The sequence below is a fragment of the Crotalus tigris genome, unplaced genomic scaffold, assembly GCF_016545835.1.
Source record: "Crotalus tigris isolate CLP2741 ecotype Arizona unplaced genomic scaffold, ASM1654583v1 scf7180000018691.1937549, whole genome shotgun sequence".
Taxonomy (NCBI): domain Eukaryota; kingdom Metazoa; phylum Chordata; class Lepidosauria; order Squamata; family Viperidae; genus Crotalus; species Crotalus tigris.
Window position 1 is genome coordinate 452,047 of NW_024097150.1, and position 26,616 is coordinate 478,662.

The 26,616-nt window shown below is 36.2% G+C and overlaps 1 protein-coding gene across 2 annotated transcripts; it reads left to right on the forward strand.

Moving 5' to 3' along the window:
• GOPC (golgi associated PDZ and coiled-coil motif containing) lies at positions 1 to 24,708 on the forward strand. Of its 2 annotated transcripts, XM_039355481.1 has the most exons (9): positions 1 to 411; positions 7,132 to 7,296; positions 8,265 to 8,288; positions 16,473 to 16,648; positions 18,638 to 18,803; positions 19,127 to 19,222; positions 19,699 to 19,863; positions 21,574 to 21,751; positions 22,374 to 24,708. In XM_039355481.1, the coding sequence occupies exons 1-9, from the start codon at positions 97 to 99 to the stop codon at positions 22,484 to 22,486; spliced, it is 1,398 nt and encodes a 465-aa protein (XP_039211415.1). In that variant the 5' UTR covers positions 1 to 96; the 3' UTR covers positions 22,487 to 24,708. The 2 variants fall into 2 exon arrangements, with proteins under 2 accessions (XP_039211415.1, XP_039211416.1); XM_039355482.1 differs by lacking the exon at positions 8,265 to 8,288.
• Positions 24,709 to 26,616: the final 1,908 nt, after the last annotated feature.

The window sequence follows — 26,616 nt, forward strand, 5'->3', positions numbered from 1 at the left end:
TAGAGGGTGGGAGGGAGGGAGCGAGCGCGTCCCGCAGTCCTGCCGAGGTTGGGCCGTAGCGTGTAGGGACAGGAGCGCAACGCTACCCCACGAGCCATGTCCGGCGTGGGGATGGATTCCTGCGGGGGATCGGGCTCCGGGGCCTGCGGCGGCGCGGCCGCCTCTTCATCCTGTTCTCCCGGTGGAAGCGGCGGCGGCGGCGGCGGACTGTCGATGTTCCGGTGGCTGGAAGTCCTGGAGAAGGAATTCGACAAGGCGTTCGTGGATGTGGACTTGCTGCTGGGCGAGATCGACCCAGACCAGGCGGACATCACTTACGAAGGTCGGCAGAAGATGACCAGCCTGAGTTCCTGCTTCGCGCAGCTTTGCCACAAGGCGCAAACGGTGTCCCAGATCAACCACAAGCTGGAGGTGACTTTATGAGCATTGGCCCGAGGGGTGGGTGGATGAGTGGGGGGCAAAGCGGGTACTGGCTGGTTCCCCGAGATAGCGGGGCCCGCGGAAAGGATCGGACGTAGAGAAAGAATCTGTCCTCCCTTGTGGGAGGAGGTGAGAGTTAACCGCACCCCTCACTTTCTCCTCTTTGAAGTAGGAATACATCGCATCTTAATGTTTGTTAAATAGGCGGGGCAGGAATGCAACATTACTCAGGTGAAGCTCATCTAAACTCTGCTCTGATTCGCCCAGCACTGTAATTCACATTACAGGTAGTGCTGGACTTAAACAGCAGTTCATTTAGTGACCGTTCAGAGTTACAGTGGAACTGAGAAAAAGTGACCGATAGCTGTTTTTCACAGTTACAACCTTTGCAGCATCCCCATGGTCGTGGGATCAAAATTCAGACAGCTGACTCAGATTTATGACCGTTGCTGGGTCCCAGGATCATGTGATCCACCTTTTGTGACCTTCTGACAAGCAAAGTCAATGGGGGCGCCAGATTCACTTAACTGGGTTACTAACTTATCAACTGCAGTGATTCACTTAACAACTGAGGCAAGAAAGGTCATAAAATGGGGCAAAATGCACTTAACAAATGTCTCACTTAACAACAGAAATTGTGGGCTTAATTGTGCTCGTAAGTCAAGGACTACCTGTGATATCATGGGTTGTGTACCAAGAAAGGAGAATATTTGTAGCTCAGAGTTGAAATGAGGGATCCTCTGTGCTCTCTGAGCTTGGTTGTTTTCTTGCAGACGTTTCATTGCCAAAACTAGCACTGATGATGTTACCAAGGCCCCTCGTGCTGTGTGAATAATCTGTCCTTTTGTCAGCAAAGCCAGGCTGTGGTTTAGGATGATCAGGTTCAAATTGTTGGTTTTGTGTATCTCTTAATGATTTAGGGCCAATAGTTCTCTTTTTAGCCTATTGAAGCCTGGGGGTAATTTTATGCATAAGAAAATGTCCTGTTTTTTAAAAAATCTTCTGGCCCAGTCTGTGGAATGTGTCATATATAAATACTCATGCTTTTGAGGGACTTATTAACCTTAAGCTCAGTAAGATATTTTTTAGTGAAGAAAAGATAATACTGGATTTTTGCATCTGTGTATGATCTGTATGAATGGATAGAGTTGTGAATGTATTTGTATTGTGAAACTGACACCTAGGGAGGCCTGCAACTAAGTGATGCAGTAAGCACTTACGAAGTAAAGATCTTGGATCTGTTACAAAGCACAGCTCAACTATTGTCTACTGCAGGGTACTGGCGAAAGTATTGCTAATTTAAAGAGCTATGCTAAACAAACATGCTACAAATACAACTCTGTATTTTTAAAACTCAATCATGCTAAGTTTAATTGGCTGTGGCGGAAGTTGGGGAAAGGAAAATAGAAATAAAATAGCCGTTTGAGAGCACAATGCCTAAGAGAGCACAATCTTAAAAAATGTCTTCATTGTTGTGGTAAATATCAACGTAAATGCTAGTTAAATAAACTTGCAAATTAAGCATCCAGGGATGCTTGGTAGTAGGAAAGTAACTTAAGTGTCTAGCCAAACTCTCCTAAGGTCAGTAAGTAATCCATCAAGCTTGCTAAGCAACAACAGTATTTATGTAGACAAATTGGTGGGTAGAACTTCAGCACCATTTAATATGCTGCATCAATTATGAAAAGCAGTGAAGAAAATGATCTGAAAACCAGTAATTTTGTAGACATAAATACTGAATAGACAGAAACAATATATAAATAAGTTAACTGGTTTTGAAAGCTATAATGTAGCAAGATTTTTAATGCAGCAATTAATTTTCTGAATACAGGTAGCCTTCGACTTACAACAGTTTGTTTAGTGATTGTTTGAAGTTATAACAGCACTGAAAATGTGATTTATGATCATTATTCACACTTAGGACCGTTGCAGCATCCCCAGGGTACTGCATGATGATCAAAATTGAGATACTGGGAAACTGACTCATATTTATGACAATTACAGTGTCCCAAGCTCATCAGGTCAGATTTTTCAACCTTCTGAGAAGCAAAGTCAATGGTGAAGCCAGATTCACTTAATAACTGCTGTGATTCATTTAACAACTGAGGCAAGGAAGGTCGTAAAATGGGGCAAAACTCACTTAAATATCTTGTTTAACAACAGGAATTTTGGGCTCAGTTGTAAGTCAAGGACTACTGTATACCTGTCCTAAAGTTCTTTATTGGAGACTCTGCTATAGATATATGAAACATTGTACGAATTGAGGATGAATGTAGGTCTAAAAATTATCTTTCTCTGTTCCCAACTACTTCATAGAAATACTGTACTGATAAATATAATCTTGAACTATTTTAGGTATGAGTGGGTAGGTTACATATTTCCTAGTTCTTTATTGACTTTCTACCAAATTGAAAAGTATCAGTTTTAAATAAGTTGTTTTTCTAAGTTATAAATAGGCATGCACTTGTTATAATTTGTACTTTTATTTCCAACATGTGCTAAATATGATAAAAATTATTTAAGTAGTTTTATAGAGACTATAAGGAAGCTAAGTATTTACAGTAATTGCAACATATTGTGGGATATTATATTTTATCTGGGCTGAAGGCAAAGTATGAGATGGTAAATTACAGTTAATTCACTAGAATGCTATAATCTCAGCTAATATTTTGTTATTAAATCCATATTATAAGTATAATTATTGACAAGAGAGTAGTTACTGTCAAAAGGCAAAAAAATATAAGAATGCAGTGATAATAAGTAGTAACAGGCATTGGTATCAACATGTTGGAGAAGAAGTATCAGCTTCAGTATGATCGTTGAGTGATAGTTGAAAAGTTCTAACATACGGTTGCAGAATTTCTCAGTAGGTCAGAAAAATTTCATCTGGAAAAACTGTGCCTAAAAGAAAATGTGGGAGATTTTTAGAATTATTTCCTCTGAAACAGCACCTTGGTGGTTTCACCAGATCACTTTACCTAGGTACCTCTAGAGGAGAGACAAGCTCCTTTAGGACTAGAAAGATTTAGATAATACAAACTAAACTGAAAGGTTTAATATTGGCTCAGAAGATGTCAGTCCTTCCCATTTCTTGCATTTATTTCAACATTCTCAATCAAGTTAATGCAGTTTATGAATTATAGTTCCTTGCAGTTTTCTTAAAGTGTGGCCTTAATGTTGACCTAAAAGTCCCCATGATTCTCTCAGGGGTCTGCAAAAACAAAATTATTTGTCAGCCGATGCTGAAATATAATTAAATATTAAAATCCCATCGAACAATTGCGAGATGGAGCAGTGAATGCATCAGTTTTAATTTTTAAATATAAATATTGATCCATGTAACCAATCCAAACAAAATACTTTGGGGTCCTTTGTAATTTTTAAAAGAGGAAGAGGTTCTGAGAGAGAAAAAAAGCTTAAGAAACAGCAGTTTAAGGTTTAATGTATTATGTGAACTCAGCTATGTGGTTCCACAACAATTTGTAGTTAAGCAGACCTCACTTATTGCAATGAATCCAGCCATCATTTTAGAAAATAATTTCTGAACGTTTGTCTTACTCTGTTTCCTTGTATTTTATCTGTCGTTGAAACTTAATAAAGTCTTATTTTTTAAAAAAAATATTCACAAATATAATGTTTCCAATTCCAGGAAAATTAGAAAAATGCACACCCGATAGACATGAAAAATTCTGACAGTTTAATTGTTCACAGAAGATGAATTTCCTGACCAACAGACCAAATGATCCGTGCACAATTACTTTTCCATATCATTTTCCTCATTCATTTTCATTCAGAAGCTACAGAAGCCAATTTGCTAGCTTGGCTTTTAAAACCATTTTGATTGCATTTACTAGAAAACTGAATGCATATTTGGATCATCTGGAAATTACATGGTAGTTTTTAAATTATTAAATAATAAGTTATTATTATTATTATTATTAAACAGCTTGAAATATTACTATTTCCAGGATTTTCCTGTAGTAAAATAGGGCCATGGTTGACTGTACCTTTGTTTGTTCCCCTTACACTAAGAAAGTATATATGCTATGACATAATGGGTAAATAAAATATATTCATATATTTTGACTAAATAATATTACAAAATATGCTTCCTTTCTCTGAAAGATTTCTGCTTCACTATCTATTTTTATTCACACTACTTCTTGTAGTGTCAGTATGTTAAAATGCCATCCTCAAATTGCTGTCCCTGATGTAATGGAGCTACAGTTCCTAGAATTTCTAGCCATTTAAACTGTGACTTTTATACAGTCAAAAAATACTCAAGTTGAAAAATGTGCAAGCATTTTACTCTACTGTCTATAGCATTTTCATCATTTCAGATCTGCAGCATCCTGGCTTTGAAATCCCTGAAGAGTTATAGTGTTAAAGCAAAAGATAGAAAAGGAAGCTGCTATTTCAAATATAACCTCTTTGGTTCTACAGTATGTTTCATTTGGGCATTTTTGTTATTGTTTGCAGTTTAGAAGGGCAAAAAGATTATACTGAGATCTTTCAGTGTAAGAAGCTTTTGAACTATTTAAATGTTAATATTATTTACATCTAGAAATGTGATAAATCGATAGTTTCAAAATCTCCCTACTGCTTTAATCAGAAGAAAGACAGAGTAGAACAATTGATTATACCTAATTTGTATATGGATAAAAACAGAGCATAGAGGTTTGTCTTTTGATCCAGGGCTTATTAGTCCAAGGATTTTTATATTGATTTTAAATAGTGTCTTTTAGTATTGTTGAGACTAAATGTTTATAATGAATGCCAGCCTCTTAAATTTTATAAAAACAATGAAACATGAGTTAAGTTTTCCTGATTTTCTTTCATTGCTTAAGCACTTCCAGAAATACTACCCAGCAGCTCTTTGACACTCTATATGAATCGTTGTAATAAAGAGCAGGATGAAATGAAACACAGCTTTAAAATGAATAATTACCTTTTCCTTGTATTTTTACAATGAAGATACACATGTCTTTATAGTGATTGGTGACATTTTGTTCACAGGAAATCAATCCTGTTAAAAGAATTGAAAGGAAAAAAAAGCCTCAATATTTTGATATCATTATAGCCAAATACAGATTTATGCAATATATTTATCCAAATTTGCAACTATAATACAGTTGTTACCCTATCATTATGAGGCAGGTCTGTTTTACATTCTTACAACTACGAGAGCAATCAACATTTAAATAATGTATATTATTAGCTCAAACCCTAAAGTTTAGTAGATAATAAATTGTAGCATGATGCTGTTGTTTAGATTATGATATGATTTAATTTCTTTGGGGATGATAACCCTAAATATTTTGTTCAACATTTTCTGTCAACTGAAATTAGTTTTCCTGTTTATCCATTTCAGTAGTTACTGGAAAGTCAAAGTGTATTAAAGTTAGTCCGCATACCTGCAATCTGAAAAAACAAAACAAAACAGTAAACGAGTAGAACACTGGAATCTAAAATGCCAGTAAAAATAAGTTGTGTGAAAACATAAGCTTGCATTAATTGTAATTATAGAATAATATCAGGCATGTTTGGAAAACAATAAATCAATATTATCGATTGCTTCTAATTGAAATATAGCCACCTAGAGTTGCTCCAAACTGTAAGATGGGCAGTGTATAAATAAATATTTTGAAAGATGCTTAAGCTGTGAACTTGATCATGTACTTCTTTTGAACCTAATATCATTAGTTTTAAACCCTGAAGTTTACTCGATGCACACAAAGATAATACAAAGGTCGTAGTCAATGACTTGGACCATGTACATTTTAAATAGAAAATAATTAATTTAAATTCCGAATGTGTTGCTGAAGCACCCTATTGGCTTGAGAGGTTTCAGTAAAACCAACCCTTCACAGCCTTAGAATTCTATGTTCTAACTGTTGGAATGCTTCTAAACTTACTTGGAATTTAAACAGACATTGTTCTGCACATAGTTCTGATCAGTCAGTCCAAACACTCCTGTTTTATCTCTTAATATGTCAAATTTTTATCCAAAAATCTTTAGGGTATATTCAGTGTATACTCAGAAAACTAACCTGAAACAGTTGTCTTGTGACAATTGATAATCCTTGTCATCAAGATTTAGTTGTAAACTTTTGTAAAGTAATGAACAAAACAAATATAAGAATAAAATCATCATATTTTCCATTCAGCGTTTTAGAAATCATAATCAGTATTTCTAAATCAAGAATGTTAGCATGCATTGTTTATGATGAATGGGGTGTGATTAATACAATATAAAACAAGCAATCTAAGAAAATACGCTAATATATATTAAATGCTCATGCACAGTAATTTATATTAATGGTACCTGCAGATTCACCTGGTAGCTGATCGTAGAGATAGTTTTAGAATAGAGCAGTGTTTCTCAACCTTGACAATTTTAAGGCATGTGGAGTTCAACTCCCAGAATTCCACATGCCTTAAAATTGTCAAGGTTGAGAAATACTGGAATAGAGTGAACTTACACAACTTAAAGTAATACTGCGTTATTGCAAATCTGCCATCTTGAGGAATCCCTTTTACTTAAGTTGCATCACATCTGATATTTGACTTTTGTATATTTGAAAAAAATATTTTGGGTAGTGACAATTTAGAAAAACCTGTAGGAGAGGTCATTGCTTTAAGGATTAGATTTCTTTTCAGTATTGTCAATATTCAGTGATGTTAATTATTCAATGATATTGTGTGTTCCAGGCTCAGCTAGTAGATCTGAAATCAGAACTGACAGAAACTCGGGCTGAAAAGGCAGTATTAGAAAAAGAAGTACATGACCAGCTATTGCAACTCCATGCCATTCAACTTCAGCTTCATGCAAAGACTGGTCTGAATGTTGATTCAGGGGCAATAAAGGCAAAATTGGTAAGTGTTCTTATTAAGGAAAAAAAAGTATTCTTATAGTTAAAATTCAAAATATTTTGTATGCCTGTTACAGCGTTTAGTTTTTGCATTGCCATTCTAAGAAGTTCAAGGTTATGTGGTTTTGTCTGCTTTAGATTATTAAGAGGCCATTTTTATATGTTCATCTATTTTCTTTAACAACGTAGTTTACTACAGTGCAAATTAAGCACTGTAGGGGGAAGCTTTAAAATAATGTGAAAGTCTTAGGATGTTATAATGGTGAGGCAAAAGGCAACAATGTGAGATCTGGAGAGGAATTTCTGGCATTTTTCCACTGCAACCTATCTGCAACCTATCTTCCATTATATAACCTTTCTATTCCTTAACTCAGTAATACTATCAGCAATGAAAACCTTCCCCCAGTTTGCTTCTAACCCCTTATCTTCAAAGCATAATATATACTTGGTTCATTTTCTTAAAGGTTCTTGAATAAGTAGGTAGTGCAGTTCTTGAGAGAATCCTAAAACAGAGAGGAAATAGTTCTGCTTCTCTTGTTTCTGCTACAGTTTTTGTATGGAGAAAGAGAGATGGATGTGCCATTTGTAATTATAATGGATATTTTTTATGCTGCAATCCTAGTTAATAACATAATTAATATAAACCTAGAAAAAGAATACATTCTACATGAAGATTATATAGGGTTGCCCCATTGTTGAAAATACTATGTTGAGGATGATTCTTATAACTTTTATTTTGATGGATTGAGACTTTATTCTAGAAATGAGAGATATAGATAGTAATTGTTTGGATAACTGTATTGATACCACCACATTAAATGAAATAAACTGTGTTGAGTTCCACTGTGTCAGTTTTTCACCAGACTTTATATAGAGTGAGATTGCAAGCTTTGGGCTATTGTAGTTTGATCTAACTTAGTTTGATAACATCAGCCAATATTTCTAATTATACTTTTTTTCTCTCATCTTAAGTCTGCCTGTTCTTTGGAGGATATGGTAAGTTCATTTGATGCCTTCAGCCATATTTAAATTCAAAACTGCACAGGAGTTTTATACATATTTTGGCCCTGACATTTAATGACAGTTAATCTCAAATATATTTTTTGCCTTTTCTGCAACTTCCTAGGCAATTACTTGTGAGTTCAGTTGTTAGATTGGATGCCTTCTTCTATCCAACTTGCATGATTGTATTGCTGATATTAATTGTTATGACTAACTAGAAAATTTTGAAGGGATTATTGAAGTTGAATTGAAATTTATTAAAGATTCACAGATAGGCCATTGGTTAGGAATTTAGCATACCTTTAATAGCAACATGTTACACTTAGGCTCTGAACAAAACTTTCTGTGACTTAGTGTGGTAGGCAGTCATTCAAAAACATGTGCAAAATCCAGTGTATCTTAAAAGAATAATTGTCTGGTGTATTTAATATTTGCAGTGTTGTATGCTTCTCAATAATACATAGATGAAGTGATTTTTTTTTCTATTTTGTTATTGGATGATGGTATTCTAGGTCAGAGTTCCCCAACGTTTCCAGCTTTGTGGACTGGTGGAGGGGAGGGAATGGTTTGCACAAGCAGCTCCATTTCTGCAAGTGGCTTGCATGCATACCTGCCACTCATGCAAATGGAGTGCACGTGCTTGCCTGCTGCTCACACAAGTGAGGATGCGTGTGCATGCGCGCTCACCAACCATTTCCACAGCCCAATTGCAAACCTCTCATGGTCCACTAGTGGGCTGCGGCCCATAGGTTGGGCGCCCCTATTCTAGGTAATTTGTCTTCATAAAAACATTAGCTTCATGACTAAACCTGATTACAGTTGTATGTATGTATGTATGTATATATGTATGTATATATGTATGTGTGTGTGTGTGTATATATAAGTGTGTGTGTGTGTGTTATTGATTATCAGAATCTCCAAAGTAATGTAGTTCATGGAAAAATTCAAGTTGAGACATATTCGAATATTCTAGATCTAGGAGGTATTTATATATACTTGCTTTTTTGAGATTTTGGTCTTTCTTGTCTTTGTCTTTTCTTCTCTTTTTGGCGATTTCCACATCTGTTCTGATACCCAGTTTGCTTTTTTTTGTTTCTTGATCTTTGGCAGTCTTATTTCACATTCATCTTTAACAGCTTCTTTAATTTTCTTCCATTGTTCCACTGGTTCCTTGTCAGTGAAATTCAAGAATTCAAAATGATTCCTGATGAAAATGATAATCATATTATAGAAACTGGTTGGCTTTGTGCTTCGTTTTAACCTTACTTGGAAATTGCACATGATCTGCCTCTCCATGTTTTTACTATTATAACTGAGAACTTCCATCTCTTTGTTTCTAGTCAGTTTGATTTTTATGTGCTCCATCTGGTGACATCTAGGTGTACAGATATCGGTTGTTTGAAGACTATTAGCAATGAAAAAATAATTGGGCTGCCAGAAACTGTTAAGTCATTATCATGCTTCATTTCTATTTCTTAGGCCACAGAATACAATTATATTTTCTCCCTATTTCCAACTATGGTATCCCAGTCTCCATCATAGGTAACTTATCTTATGGCACGTTCTATCAATTTTAGATTGGACTTGTCTATAACATTCATTAATCTCTTGTTTTGCAATAGTGGCTGTAGCAGTAACTTGGATAATTGTCATATCAAAAGGTTGTTTGTGAAATCTAATAGATATTATTTGATCATTGTTTATTAAATTTTTTTTATTTTTTCCAGTTATACATTGTAAAAGATACAATTTTAAAATAAATTCATAACCATTGGTACGACCTGCCCATTCCCCCCAGGCAGCGTCCACCCTCTTTTAAAACCTTCCCTACTTCCCTCCTCTTTCTCTCCTCCCCTCCTACTCTCTTCCCCTCCCCCTCTCCTCTTACTATCCTACTTCCTCTCTACACCTTCTTCTCCTCTCATACCTATCAAACCCATGAACGCTGCATAGGGGAACTGCCCAGGCCGCACCCTTCTATAAGCAACCATTATCTATATTACCCTTACCCCCCCACTCTTCCACCCTCCCAGCCCAACCCCCCCTCCCTTCACTTCCCAGAGCAGAATACAGGGTTAATAATAACAAAATTTGCAGTGAAAGAAAAGAAAAAAGAAAAAAAAAACCCACAGAAAAAAGAAAAAAAGGAAAAGGAAAAAGAAAATATCATACTTAACCTTTAACTCCAATAACCTCTAAACAATTCTCTATAATATTTAGTATAAAATTCATTCATAAAATAAATGAAACTTTTTAGTTCCATACTTTTTCTGAATATAATCTATCCATCTTCTCCATACAGTAATATATCTTTCTTGTGTATGATCCTTTAAATAAGCAGAAATTTTTGCCATTTCTGCAAAACTAGAAACTTTAAATATCCATTCTTCTAAAGTAGGCAAAGAATCTTTCTTCCAATATAAACCTACTAATAATCTTGCTGCAGTTAATAAATTCAACATTAAAATAGTTTCTTTGTCATTTAAATCCACAAAAATACCCAGTAAGAATAGTTGAGGAGTAAACTTTATCTTCCTTCTAAAAATCTTTTGAATGTTCCACCAAATCATAATCCAAAAGGCCTTTACCTTTTTACAATTCCACCAAATGTGAAAGTATGTCGCATCTTTCTTACCACATCTCCAACATTTGGGCTGTATATTAGGATACATACAGGATAATTTTTTAGGATCTAAATGCCATCTATAAAACATTTTATAAAAATTTTCCCTCAAATTTTGAGCTTGTGTAAATTTAACGTTTCTAATCCAAATTGTCTCCCATAAATCCAATGAAATCGGTTCCTGTATATTCTGAGCCCATTTAATCATACAATCTTTAACCAATTCTGTTTCCGAATCTAACTCTAATAAAACATTATAAATTCTTTTTATATGAGCCTGACTCTGATTTTTAATCTGAATGACCAATTGTTTATCTTCTAGTGTTATTCCCTCTTTCTTATCTACAGTCCACCTATCCACCATTTGTAAATATTGAAACCATGATTGTAAAATATTTTCCTGCCTTAATACATCCAAGGATTTCAAATGCCAATCCAAACCGGACCATTCGAAGCAGTTAAATATACTCCCAAATATTTAACCTTTTTTACCATCTGAAAACCTGTAGCTTTAACCAAACTTTCCCTATCCTTAACTGACATATTCTTAGATAATATCTTAGTCTTATAGTTATTAACTTTAAAACCAGAAACATTCCCATACTGTGTTATAAGTTCTAATAAGCAATCAATCGCTTGAGTCGGTTGTTCCAAAATTAAAACCAAATCATCCGCAAAAGCCCGCAGTTTATACTCATTCTTCCTTATCTTTATGCCCTTAACTACCTTTGATTCTCGAATCTGGATCAACAAAATTTCCAAAGTTAAAACAAATAACAATGGGGATAATAGACATCCTTGTCTTGTCCCTTTTTCAATATTAAAATTCTCAGTCAATCCCCCGTTTATAACAATTTGTGCAGATTGTTGCTGATATATAGCTTTAAGTGCATGTAAAAAATTATCCCCAAAATTCATTTTCTCTACCAAGGAAAATAAAAATTGCAATCTAGTTGATCAAAGGCTTTTTCAGCGTCCAAAAATATAAAAGCCACAGGAATCTGATTATTCTTATCCAGATACTCAATTAAGTTTATAATTTGTCTAACATTATATTTCATATATCGCCCTGTTATAAATCCTGATTGATCACTATGAATCAAGTCCTTCATAACCTGCATTAATCTATTTGCCAAAATTTTTGTAAAAATCTTATAATCAACATTTAACAATGAAATTGGCCTATAATTCTTAGGCTCTGTGAGATCTTGATCCTCCTTCGGGATCAGTGATATAAAAGCTCTTTTCCAGGTAGGAGGAACTTGTGTACCTAGCAAAATACTGTTAAAAAGTTCCTTTAATGGCTCCATCATTTCTTCAGATAAAATCTTATAATACCTCGAGGTCAATCCATCTGTTCCCGGAGACTTTCCAACCTTTAACTGCTTAATAGCTAGACCAATTTCCTCCACAGTAATTAAACAATTCATCCCATTTTGTTGTTCCTCTGAAAGTTTAGGAAAATGCACTGATTGTAAATATTTATCTATATCCAAACCCTTTATATTGTCACTTGAATATAATTTTGCATAAAAATCCAAAAAACTCTTTTTAATCAAATCTTGCTGAAAAACCACAGTACCTTTATATTTTACTTTCTCTATAATCCTAGCTTTCTGTTTCTTTCGTAACTGATAAGCCAACCACCTCCCAGGCTTATTCGCATTGCAAAAAGTATTATGTCTCATATATGACAGATTGGTAGCCACCTGATCTGCCATCAACATATTAAATTGTTCCCTAAGCATCTTTATTGAAACCTTTAAGTTATTATCAGTTAGATTGAGAACAAACTCTTGTTCTTTTAATTTAATCTCTTCTTCTATTTCTCTACGTCTTTGTAACCTTTTTTCCCTAAAAACTTTATTCAATTGAATCAGGATTCCCCTCATATACGCCTTACTGGCGTCCCAAACCATGGACATCGATGTACCCTTATTCATATTTATAGCAAAAAACTCCTTTAAATGCTCTTTACATTTTTGTACAAACTCTTCCCGAGTAAACAAGTTCTCGTTCAGTCTCCAGGGTCTTCTATTCCCATCTTCCAAATGTAATTCCATTCACACCGGACTATGATCTGACAAAGTCCTGGGAAAAATTTTCACCTTCCTCACTCTAGAAAGGAAATCACTAGAAATAAAAAAAAGTCAATCCTTGAAAATGACTGATGTCTATCCGAATAAAAAGTAAAATCTCTGTCACTTATATTCCTTTCTCGCCAAATATCAATAAGCTCCAATTCTTCTTTCAAATCAAAAAAAGTTTTAGGTAATTTAGTTTGGGTAAAAGTTTTAGAAGAGCTCCTTTTATCTATAGTTGAATCTAAAACTCCATTCCAATCACCCATCAGAATTACTGATTTGTAATCCAGCTGAGATATTTTCCCATGCAAAAACTTATAAAATTGCTTCTGTTGTTGATTAGGAGCATATAATCCAACAATAAGGACTTCCTTGCCTTGTATTAATAATTCCACAAAAAGATATCTTCCTTCAGGATCAGATCAATTAATTTAGATGAAAAATTTTTCTTCACGTAGATTACAACACCCCCTTTTTTTCCCTGGAGCTGGAGCAATAAAATGTGATCCCAAACAAGAGTTTATCAGAAATTTTGAATCCTTTAAAGTTATATGAGTCTCTTGCAAACATATCAAGTCATTGTTATGTTGTTTCAAATAATGAAAAACCTTTCTCCGTTTCTGTGGTACGTTTAAGCCATTAACATTCCAGGTCAGGAACCTGGCCATCTCCACCGGCCTGGAGCCTCTGGAGCATGGCCTGTAGATCAACTGTCGAAGATCTTTTAGGTCTTGCCCCTCCCACAGGCTCTGTAGTAACCATACCTTCCACTTGATCACCACTCTTCTGCTGCTGCTCTTTTTCTTTACGTTTATGGGCAGCTCGTGTCATCCTTTGATCTTTTATCTCAAGGTTCTGTACAACTTGTTCCATAACCATCATTGAAGAGGCTCCAGCCATGAGGGCTCTTCCATTATCCTTGTTTGTGGGGGTGAGGACGATCTTGCCTTTAAAATAGAATGATAAAAATCTCTTGCCTTCGAGACTGTGGTTAATCTATAACGTATCCCATCATAATTCACTACTATTCCTCTTGGGATCTCCCATCTAAACTGAATTTGGCGATGTTTTAGCTCATCAGACAGAAAAGTAAAATCTTTTCTGCCTCTTAAGATTTTGGGAGGTATTTCTTTTAAAATTATCACATCTTGATCTGCAATTTGAAACTTTTGTTTATAAAAAGCCTGTATAATTTCATTACGAATGAATCTTCTAGAAAAATAGATGACCACATCTCTTGGTAAGTTTCTATGTCTAGCAACCTGTGAATTAACTCTAAAAAAATTTTCTATCTCATTCCCAATTATTTCAGGCCTCTGGCCAAGATTAAGAGCAATATCTTTCACAATAAGCATCTTTAAGTCCTCCTGAAAGTTTTCTCTCAACCCCCTGATACGCAATGCATACTCCATCTCTCTGTATTGTGAAATGGTTTGTTCATCCTGTGTAATTTCTATCTTGTTCTCCACCTCCTCCATCCTAGATTTCAGTCTTGTTGCATTTTCAGTAATCTCCTCCATTTTGTCATCAATCCTTTCTATATGCAGAGCAAGATCTTGAAAAGCAAAAAGGATGTCCTCCCTAACTTGCTTGTTTTTTTTTCTCCAATAATTCTTCTGTAATAGCCCTCTCTGCAATTATAAGATCTTTTACTTCCTCTTTAATGTCCAAAGCATTCTTTTTTAAAGCTTCTTGTAAGTCTTTGAGAGAAATTGCAGGAGGAGGGGAGGGTGGGGGTGATTTAGGTTTCTGAGAAACAGGTTGAGTCATTGGGGAAGAGATAGTGGCTTTAGGAGCAGGAGGCAGACGTTTTGAAGCCATTTCTTAAATTCCAAGAAGAAAGATTCTTGTCTATAAAATCACAGTTCTTTAAATGTTCTTTAAATAATAGCAGAAAAAAAAGAAAAAAGGAAAAAACAAAGGAAAAAAAATAAAAGCCAAGTTCTTGCTTCTGTATTTAAAGCATTAATCTATAACCAACTTTTAACTTTGTAACCAAATCAGGCAAGAAAGACAATCGCCATTTTGCCTTTCACTTTCACTTTCTTCAAAAGGGAAAGTAAACAATAAAAAGAAGGAAGAAGGTACTTGCTGGAGTTAAAGTCACAATCAATCTTGAGCACAGTTTCTCCTGGTCTGCTCTGTCTGCATTTAAATACTCACAAGCAGCTAAGAAAAAGCAGATGTGGAAGCGGCGGCTTGCTTCATCCCTGAACTTCGGGACAAAGGCGCCCTGGAACGCGGAGTTGCTCAGGCTCCGAGGGAGCTCTACCCTCCGATCCCCAAAATTGTAGGGATCCAGGGGAGCTCTTACCTCTACCTGAGAGCTCTCCTCTTCCCTTTCTCCCAGGGAAGAGATTCAAGCCGCGGGACAGCTGATTGTCAAAGTCCCGCGGCTTTTACACGGACCAGGAACGGGCGGCTTTATAAAAAGCCGCCATCGTCGTTGCTGAAACCACCGGAAGTCGATATTATTTGATCATTGACAGCATTCTTACCTGAGTATTCTCTTTCCCATATCCATCTCGATTATCAAAGCAATACTGTTCCTTCTTTGTTTTTTATGGCTTTTGTTTTTCAAGTTTTTTTATATCATAAGTAAATTGTATGATCTTCTGACTAAAAGTGTCTAATTCCAATCCATTTTAATCCACTGATACCAAAGATGTCAATGTGTAGACCTTTCATTGTGTTGTGCTTCCCCGTGTTTATGTTTCTTATGTCCCATCTTCCCTGTGTAATTTTGTCTTTTGCAGCTTTAGATTTTCTTCTCCTGCATGGCAGCATCAGCAACTGGATGTCTGGTATCATCTGGTGCTATATTATCAGTCACTTTATATTGCCTACCATGTGGTTTTCTTGGTAAAATAAAGGAGTTGTTACCATTGCTTTCTCCTGTGCAGTGTAAAATTACGTCTGTGCCATTGTCACTAATGTGATCACCAAACTCCAGCATCTTCTTGTATCTCTACTGCCCAATGTAGGCATTCCACTTCCTTTAGTTGGGCAGCTAGAATGACCTTCAGGCTTTAGGCATCTATGCTGGGAACATACACTTTTGGTGTACACTGCTAATGACTTCACTCATCCCTCTCAGGAACCCTTCCCCCAGTGAGATAGCATAGTAGGGTTTAAGGGGCACATGTATATAATTTATAGCTATTTATTTTTGTACAAAAAGCTTTTCAGATTTTCTGCCAAATTGCTTTCTGTTGTACAGAGAAATTGGCAGCTAGATTATTGAACGTTTTGTGGAGGCTTGCACATTTTTGTTTTTATACGAAGGGCTATTTTACAGGAAAGAGCTTTAAAAGTCAAAAGTGTAGCATTCAGTTGTGCATAGTTTTGTGTCATAGATTACGTTCTGTAAAAAAATAATAATCCATTGATGTGTTAGTACTGTTCATATCTATAGAATGAGGCTCTTAAATTTGGGATGAAAGTTATTAGGATCTTATTTAATTTTTCCAGGAGAGAGAACTTGAAGCCAGCAAGAAGGAAAAGGTGAAAGAAGCCCAACTTGAAGCTGAAGTGAAATTGCTCCGGAAGGAAAACGAGGCTCTTCGTCGACACATAGCTGTTCTTCAGGCTGAAGTATATGGAGCCAGACTCGCAGCTAAATATTTAGATAAAGAACTAGCTGGAAGGTATGTTTGACAACATCACTTACCATGTAGTATTTATGAAAATGCATGAGGAATATGGAAGAATTTGCTATAAAAATTTCAGCTGTTATAATTAAGGGCTTATTTTAAAGTATCTGTGGTGGGAGAGTATTAGGATCCTTACTTGTAGTTATCTCTAAAAGGGGTGAGACCTGCACATACTATTTTAGCTGTGGAATAGTCTGATAGCCTTTTTCATTCTTTTCAAGCCAGCAAAATGGAAATAAATTAGAAGAGAAGGACAGGATCCTCTGTCTAGCTAGTCAGCTGCCTTTTAGCACAAATACATCAAACAGAGGTCCAAAAGTGATTGGGGGGGGGGATAAAATGGCAAAAGAAAAAACAAGTGGGGTGCCCCGGGGCTCTCTTCTAGGCCTAGTGCTCTTCAACATCTTCATCAACGATTTGGACAAGAGGATAGATGGGGAACCCATTACATTTGCAGACGACACCAAGCTGGCAGGAATAGCCAACACTCTAGAAGACAGGCTTAAGATACAGGAGGATCTTGACAGACTTGAACACTGGACGCTATCTAACAAAGTGAAATTCAGTGGTGAAAAAAGTAAGGTTCTACATTTAGGCAAGAAAAACCAAATGTACAGGTATCATATAGGTAGTACCTTGCTCAGTAGTGGCAACTGTGAGAGGGATCTTGGAGACCTAGTGGACAATCATTTAGATATGAGCCAGTAGTGTGCTGCAGCTGCCAAAAAAGCCAACACAGTGTTAGACTGCATTAACAGAGGGATAGAATCAAGATCACGTGAAGTGTTAATACCATTTTACAATGCCTTGGTAAGGCCACACTTGGAATACTGTATCCAATTTTGGTCACCACAATGTAAAAAAGATGTTGAGACTCTAGAAAGAGTACAGAGAAGAGCAACAAAGATGATTAGAGGACTGGAGACTAAAATATAGAAGGAATGGTTGCTGGAATTGGGTATGTCTAGTTTAATGAAGAGAAGAACGAGGAGGGACATGATAGCAGTGTTCCAATATCTCAGGGGCTGCCACAAAGAAGAGGGAGTCAATCTGTTCTCCAAAGCGCCTGAAGGCAGGACAGGAAGCAACGGGTGGAAACTAAGCAAGGAGAGAAGCAACCTAGAACTAAGGAGAAACTTCCTGACAGTTAGAACAATTAACCAGTGGAACAATCTGCCTCCAGAAGCGATGAATGCTCCAACACTGGAAGTCTTTAAGAAGAGATTGGACAACCATTTGTCTGAAATGGTATAGGGCTTCTTGCCTGAGCAGGGGGTTGGACTCGATGACCTCCAAGGTCCCTTCCAACTTTATTATTATTATTATTATTAAGTATGAAAATGGGCTGAATCAGGTTGATATCTATGGAAGGAAACTTTCTTTAAAAAAAATCCCCAATCCTTCTCTTTGAGAGAAGCAGTTGGATAATTGCACAGAATATTGCCAACTCCTTTACTCTAAACCAGTGATGGCGAATCTTTTAGAGACCTAGTGCCCCAAACCGCCTCGCTCCTGCTCCGCCCGCCCTCCCCTGCCCTTACCCCACCCACCCTCAGGGCCATTCACGGCCCGCCGATCGCCGATCGCCCAGGTGGCCCTGCAGTACCATGGTGGCCACGCCCTCCGTCGACTTCCTTGCAGCATCATCTACTACCCAGCTGCCATGTGCTTTGATGCGCTGCTCTGCGCAGGCCGCACCTGGGGGTGACTCTTCTCCGGGGGGCTGCTGGTGAGGAGGGGGCTGTGGGGGAAAGCGGGGCTGGGGCAATGACGTGCTTGCCCACAGAGAGGGCTCCGAGTGCCGCCTCTGGCACTCGTGCCACAGGTTCACCACCACTGCTCTAAACTATGCTTTCTCTGCTTTGCCTACCTTGTTTTGCAGTTGTAATTATAGTAATATTAATTACAAGATAATGTTTGACTATGAGAATAAGAAAGTGTAAGATAGCTGAACATATATCACATTTTATTTTCATTATGTAGGGTTCAACAAATTCAGTTGTTAGGTAGAGATATGAAAGGACCTGCCCATGACAAACTTTGGAACCAGCTAGAAGCGGAAATCCATCTTCACCGGCACAAAACTGTAATCAGGGCATGCCGAGGTCGAAACGATTTAAAACGACCCATGCAAGCACCCCCAGGGCATGTAAGTTGATTTTAGGTTTTGTTTACATATAGTTTCGCTTTTGATGATTCATATTGAGTGTATCCGTATATTTGATGCAATACATTTGATAAAACTCAGAACAATTGCTATATGTGAGCATCTTAAATAGGCATCTTACATTCATATTCTTAAGAGGAAACTTAATTAGAGCACTACTTGCTAAATTCTTAAAAAATATTGACTCTGAACAGATCTAAATAAAACTAGACTAAACAAAAAGATAATGAATTGTTATTTACTATTTTATAATTATCCCAAAAGCCTACATAAACTTTTTCATATTGTTTTAATTTCTAAATTAGAATCCAGATTCCTTAAAGAAGAGTCAAGGTGTTGGTCCAATCAGAAAAGTTCTCTTGGTTAAAGAAGATCACGAAGGACTAGGCATTTCAATTACAGTAATATTTCAATTATTTTTTATTTCTATTCTCAAAAATGATTTTTTTTAAAAAATTACTGTTATATTTTTTGCATGTCTTTCATGTTATACTAGCCTATGTTATTTATCTAATGTTCCCTATTATTAGTCTAATTCGGGTAGGCAACCTTGGCTCTTTTATGACTCGTGGACTTCAACTCCCAGAATTCCTGAGCCAGCCATGCTGCTCAGAAATTCTGGGAATTGAAATCCACAAGTCATAAAAGAGCCAAGGGTGCCTACCCCTAGTCTAATTAAAAGCACAAGATTTATAGTTCACTATAAAAATGTAAAGCTTTCCGAATTGCCGTAGGGATTAAATACCCAGTAGCAATTACGTTAGTGTGTTTTGCTGAATAGATAGCAATATAAATTCTACACTTTTTTGGAAACTTAATGTGAAGAATACTGATTTATATGAAGAAATTTTTAACTTATCAAATATTGGCATGATAGGGAGGAAAGGAGCATGGTGTTCCCATTTTGGTCTCTGAAATTCATCCGGGTCAGCCTGCTGATCGGTGTGGAGGTCTGCATGTTGGAGATGCCATTCTGGCAGTTAATGGAGTTAATCTGAGAGATGCCAAACATAAAGAGGCTGTAACTATTCTTTCACAACAGGTAATTTTGTATGTGTTAATGTTCATATACTATACATATCATATTTCCCTATTCTTTTGGAATAAGTATACCAGAAGATTTCTTTTCAGTTTCAGCATCTCAGCCATGCGTTACTATGTTTTCTAATTATGGAAAATGATAATTGTCTATTATTAAATACATCAGTGTAACTAGAATTTCTAAGAACTGAGTTACCCTAAACCAGGATGTTGATGTATAATTCTCCAATTGCAAAATTATGCTACAATAAAGATAGTACTGATCTACCTGTTTTTTAAAATCTGGTCTATCTTGTAGAGCTGACATCAATCTTTCAAGTCTGAATGTGTTTCCTCCTCCTTCCCTTTATCTTCACATGAATTAAGGAGGGACTGGATGGAAGTGTTTTTTCACGTTACTTTCTTGACCCAGACTCAGGCTGCTTTTATATTACTGTTGCCTTGGTAACGGCTCTTCCTCCTAGCCTTCAAGGACATACTCTCTCTCTGCCACAGATGGAATTTACTTTATAGTTTATTTATCTGTTTCTGAAGGGATAAGTCAAGTAAACAGATTGAAGTTCGTATATTATTGTACTTGTTTTTCCATAAGTGAACAAATTATATTGAATAACTTAGTCTTAGTACGGGGTGAGAGGAACAGGTAAAAGAAAGGTCTTAAATGTTGCTTCCTATTATGGAAATATGCTGCCCCTCAGAGACGTACTGTACCTTGCCCCTTCACTTCTGGCATTCAAGAAAATCTGAAAAACTTTCCAAACAAGCATTTGATGATATGTTCTTTGGAGTTGTAAGATTTAACTGACACAGTAAGATTTAACTGAGACCTTTTTTATATTGTTTATACAGTGCCCAGAAACTTGGGATTGGGCAGTATAAAAATTAAATAAATACATTTCATGCGTTTTGCTCACATCTCCCCAAATAGTCCCATAGATCAGAAGTAAAGCTGAGTATTTCTGGCTTTTAATTCAGAATAACCAAAAAGGCTTCTTTTTAAAAATGTCTTGTTCCATTGATGAGTCTGTCAGTGAATATTCTATATAGATATTTATTTTAAGACTTCTCATTTTGCAACTTAATCTTTCTTACTCTTTTTTTTCTTTGTTATTATATCACATACTTTCTATGATTCTAAACATCTATTGCTTGATGTTTAAATTAAGAGAGGAAAATCAGTGCATGAGCAGAAGAGAGACAGATGAGGTGCACATTTAATCCTTTTTTTTTGCTTGTAGCTTGTAGCATCACAGTGGACACAGATATCTAAAATTCAGTTGTTTTTGTTCTTTTAGAGGATCATGTATAAATCGTTCTTATATATTTTATTAATTTTATAGAATTAGGGTTAGGATTAGGGTTGGGTTGGGATAAAGGTTAGGGTTAGGGTTAGGTTTTTTTAAAATAATATTCTTAATATTTAGCAAATAGCATGTTGTCTGGGTTCATGTATTTAAAAAACAATTAGTAATACTTAATTTCTATATTGTCATAATCAATATGTTAGTTAATCGCTCAGAAGTTAATCGCTTCTTACTAGTATATCATGTTCCTTTCTCTCAAACTCGTTTTTCTAGCCATTGATAAAAATTAGGATCATGTATACATTGATTGCAGTGTATTTTATACTGACTACTCAGGATTTCTTCCATTGCTTTATATATCAGATTATCCATTTTTAGCAGAAGATTATTTTTATTTTGTATTCTAGAGAGGAGAAATCGAATTTGAAGTTGTATACGTTGCTCCTGAAGTAGACTCAGATGATGAAAATGTAGAATACGAGGATGAGAGTGGACATCGCTATCGTTTGTATCTTGATGAATTGGAAGAAGGTAGCAATTGTGCTTCCGGTAGAAAAGATGGAAGTGGAGATAAACCATTACTAGGTAAAGTTTCTTAAAGACAGACTATAGATAAAGGTCAACTAGATCAGAATGAAATTATTCTGGTTTTCATATATCTATTTTGGTAAATGTTAATTAAAATTAACCCTGCATGTTACTAAATTTATTTGCCAATTACACTTAGGATTCTCTGTCTTTAGAAAGGATTGTGCAACCTCAGTAACACAAGATTGATAAATAGCAGAAAGAAGAGTTCATCAGAATGGCAGTAATCATTCTTGTTCTAGTTATTGTTTTTTTTTAATTTTTCTATATAAATAGCTCTTTCCCCAGAACTCTTAAAATTATATATTCTTAATGCAGTAGTGAAACAAGCTTTCTTTCTTTCTTTTTTTTTGAGGAAAAAAAGGTGATGGTCTTTTTTAATTATAAATCTTAAAATTTATAGTGCACTGCAATTTCTCTTGGGTGCTGTAACATTAACAAAGCCCTTGTATGTCCTCCATAGAATCTTACATTTAAAGTATGTGTGCATCTCTTTCTTTTTCTCTTGGGATTTCTGCTATCTTAATTTGGTGCCTGGACCAAATTATTGGCAACATTGATCATTGTCAAAAAAAGTTGCTCCTTTCATTCTACAGTGTGTTATTTTTTTTTCTTACAGTATTTGATAAGAAAGCAAGTATTGATGGCCATGAAAATGGAGACCTGGGGAATACAATTGAAACTGAAGAGACTGTATCTAAACTAGCCCAGTCTTCTGAGAGCTTAGCCTAACCCCTCCTGAATGGGACTAGTCTCTCCTTTAAGATGGGTTTCATGGGCTGTTCTATATGATAAATGCCACAGAAAGTTACAATGAAGGACTGTTCATAAGGTAAAGAGACACTGTGTTACCATTGTCTGTAAAACAAATATGTTCTGGTTGATTACCTCAGGGCTTCATTATGAACAAGTCTAAATGCGCAAAATGTTCCACTTTCCTAAAAAGTTGCCTATGAATTATAGCACCAAAGTATTATTTTTTCCCCCAAGACTTCTCCTGAGTTCATTTTGGATTATACCTTTGAATGCAAATATAGAGAGATGCAGAGGAGCTATAATGCTTGATTCTTCTCACATATACCAAAAAGAAATAAAATGGTATCCATTTGCTAATAAAATAGGCTTCAGCTAACAAGTAAGAATGGTTAATGTTTTTAAAATACACCTTGCAAGAAGGTGAGAAGCAACACCCCCCCAAACTTCATAATATTCAGAATATTCAGAATAAAAATATATTTTGCTTTAAAATGCACACGTAAGATTTTAAATAACGATTAAGTATTTATTTGGAAGCAATCTTACTTAGCTCTGAATTTGTAGTTTTCTCCTTTCAAATATTCTTCCCTGTCAATGCTGGATTTAAATATATTCCTAAAGCATCAAGCAGAATATTATGGTACCTTAAAAAAAATACAAAATATGAAATGAACTAACTTTACTTAAATCTACCCATAAAATTGTACAAGTGTCCATTTTCTCCAAGCTGAGTAAGGTTGGATTCATATAGTTGTTCATCCTATTGCTCTATAATTTTATAATCACTGCACATGTCATATAGGAACTAGCTTGTCTGAAGGAATTCAGTGTTCCATAGATTAGTAATTCTAGTATATTTCTAAAGTTATAAAACGTAGCTCACTTAAATTAGCTCTGGGCTGTTCCAAGGGCCCTCTTTCACCTTTATCCTGATCATATTGTAGATAACTACAAACTGATCATTCAGTTTCTATTCACAATCTATCTGATTGTATTCTTAGTGATAATTGGGAAGGGCGATTTTTATAATGGCATGAGGAAAGGCTATTTAAATTTGCTACTAAAATTCTCTGCAAAAGCAATAGGTTCACATGAGATAATTTATTGGGCACATAGTAAGCAGCACTGCCTCATTGTAAGTTATCAATTAATGGCTAGTCATCAGTTTATGTGGGATAATTGGTCATGTAATCATTGCCCAAGTCATCTCCAAAATAAAATTTTGATAAGCACCGATCATACCTGACTTTCTGCAGGCAAGATTATAGCAGCAGTCTTGTCAGAAGCTAATGGTCCATTCCATGAGTAGAGCTATTGTAGGTGAAGTTCTCTACTTATGATGATGATGATGATAGGGGTTTAATAATTACTACTCAGATTGCTAATCAGTAGTCACAATGCCACTAATGCCACCAGTGACTCATGAAGACGTTTGCATGAGCCATCTCTGAAAAGGGAGAGTCAAGCATATTCTGTATTTTGTGAGGTTCACACAGGACTGGCAAAAAAATAATTCAAGCCCTGATACTTCACAGAACTATATTTTTCGGTATTATTTTTTTAAAAACTCAAATGTTCCAAAATCTGAAAGCTCAAGGCACTTTTAGAATATGTTGATATTAATGGGGTTGTCTTGGCTAAATTCTTGTACTGCTGTGTATGTATGCGTGTGTGTATACATGTGTGTATACATACCTACACACCCACATACCCACATATAAATGTATGCATATGTGACATATTAGACTGCACACTCTGTATGCAAATGGTTAAAAACCATGTAGCTTTTTTAAATTATAGGATAAAGCATGAAATGCCTGCTTTCCATTCACTTTCCTGCAGGCAATTGAAATGTAATATTTAAAAATGTATTTTGAGAGTGGAAATAATGTAACATGAAACTTTGTAAGTGTTTTTTTCTATTGACTGTACATAAATGGAGACAGTATAAAAAAGGCCTTTAATGTAATGTCAGTTAACCTTATGTTCAATGTTTAAAATGTTGTGTTATAGAACACAGTTAAATATATCTCTTCTAGGTGCACTACGTATGTGTTTATAGAGAACTTTAAAATGTAAATACTGTATGCAAATATTTTGCCATTTATAATGTTGCTCATAAAATAACTTTTGTTCATTTCACTTACTTGCTCATGGAATTGTATTTAATTTGCAGTAAATTTTAATTGCTGCCCCGATGAATGTCTCATTGTTAAAATTATCTTAACCAGAAGATTTATTTTCAAGGCAAGCCAGGATTTTTAGTTAGGCAATGAGACTGAAAAGAATTTATGAAGTTGCTATCTTGTCTATTAGGTACTGTATATGTGATATTTGGGGATTTAATTTTTATCTAAATGGTCTTTTGTTTTGCAACAGGAAACACAAGTAACCTGTAAATTGGATGTGGCATGTGAACACGTGCATTTATTTTCTACATTCATGTAGGGAAGTTGAGGCAGGACTTAAAGTGCAAGTTACAGATTGAAACACTAATATATTTACAAACTTTGAAAAGGCTGATAGAATACTTATAGAATAACTTCTAGTGGGACCTGAAAAGGAATATAGATAATATATAGACGGATGTACCTGTAATGCTGCAGCTCATTTTTGGGTGCAGAACACATGAGAAAAAAATTACATCCCTCTCTTGAATTTAAAAATGATTTTTTCTATTTAGTGTCACTTCTTATATTCAAAGTAGAGCCTTATGTCATGTTTTCCCCTTTGATAATCAATATTTCAGTAGTCCCTCTCTGTTTTATTTTCCTTGCACATTACCATTTATTAAAAACAAATCACTGAACTGTATGACAGATAACAGCAGGGAAAGAGGTTTCTGGCTATACTTAGATAAATTTTTGAAATGTTGCCCTGATGCTATATTAAGTGGGTAGAAATTCCTCTGCTACTTAATAATCCCTAGGGCAGTGGTGGCGAACCTATGGCACGCGTGCCAGAGGTGGCACTCGGAGCCCTCTCTGGGCAGGCACGCCGTTCCCCCAGCCCCGCCTCCCCCTGCAGCCCCCACTTCACCAGCAGCCCCACCAGAGAGTCACCCCCAAGCGCAGCCCACGCGGAGTAGTGCAGCCAAGAACATGGCAGCCGGGCAGTGGGGACAAGACTCCGCCCTCGTGCCCTGTTGTGCGCAGTTGATTCTGTTGGGCGCAGGCAGAGGATGTGGCTGCCATGGTGCTGCTGGGCTGCCTGGGTGATCTGTGGCAAACTGTGGAGGCGGTGGGTGGCCCTGCGGGTAGGCAGGGCCAGGGGCAGGATGGGGGTGAGTTGGGGCGGGGCCTGTTTTGGGGCACTCGGTCTCTAAAAGGTTCGCCATCACTGCCCTAGGGGCTTGCTAGACTGGCAGGATAACATGGATTTACCAGATGTGACTTCTCATTATTTTCCCCTTCTTTGGCAATAAAGGAAATACTCATCTTGTACTTTCCAGAAATATTACAAATTAGAGTTCCAGGAAAAGTCAACCTGAACAGTTTTATGTTTTTTTTTATAAAGTGTTAATTCAAAGATTATAAAGGAAAGAGAAGATTAGTATTTAATTTTTGGTCATCCAGTTTTTCCTTGCTCTTGTAAACTGAATTAATCTAAGTTAATATAAAAGTTTTGAAGGAATTGGTTGCTTTTGACAGAACCCGCAACTAAATGGCTGAAGTTATATTAAACTGTAATAGCTTGGTCTAAGGCAGTGGTTCTCAACCTTTTTAATGCCGCAACCCCCAACCGGTCGTAAGTCAAGGACTACTTAGCCGATCGTAAGTCAAGGACTACTCAACTGGTGCAGCACCATTTGCAGAATGGGACTTTTGGTGGGCTCAGCAGGGCAGAGACAGCCTGGACAATTCCTATTGGCTTTTGAAAGCCAATAGAATTAGACTCTATTCAAGAGGGTCTATTCTATTGGCTTTCAAAAGCCAATAGAATAAAAGGGAGTAGCACAGCTAACGACCCCTGTGAAATGGTCGTTCGACCCCAAATGGGGTCCCGACCCACAGGTTGAGAACCACTGGTCTAAGGCTTAATATATATTTTTTCCATTCATTTCATTAACATCCCTTCAGTTAGGTAACCTAGCAAATTTGAATTAA

What these genes read in the sequence shown, in the direction of transcription:
- GOPC (XM_039355481.1), top strand. Translation starts at nt 97, where the DNA reads ATGTCCGGCGTGGGGATGGATTCCTGCGGGGGATCGGGCTCCGGGGCC. An exon ending in CCTGTTCTTTGGAGGATATG is followed by an intron (nt 8,289 to 16,472) that starts GTAAGTTCATTT and finishes TAATTTTTCCAG; the next exon opens with GAGAGAGAACTTGAAGCCAG. An exon ending in TGCAAGCACCCCCAGGGCAT is followed by an intron (nt 18,804 to 19,126) that starts GTAAGTTGATTT and finishes TTTCTAAATTAG; the next exon opens with AATCCAGATTCCTTAAAGAA.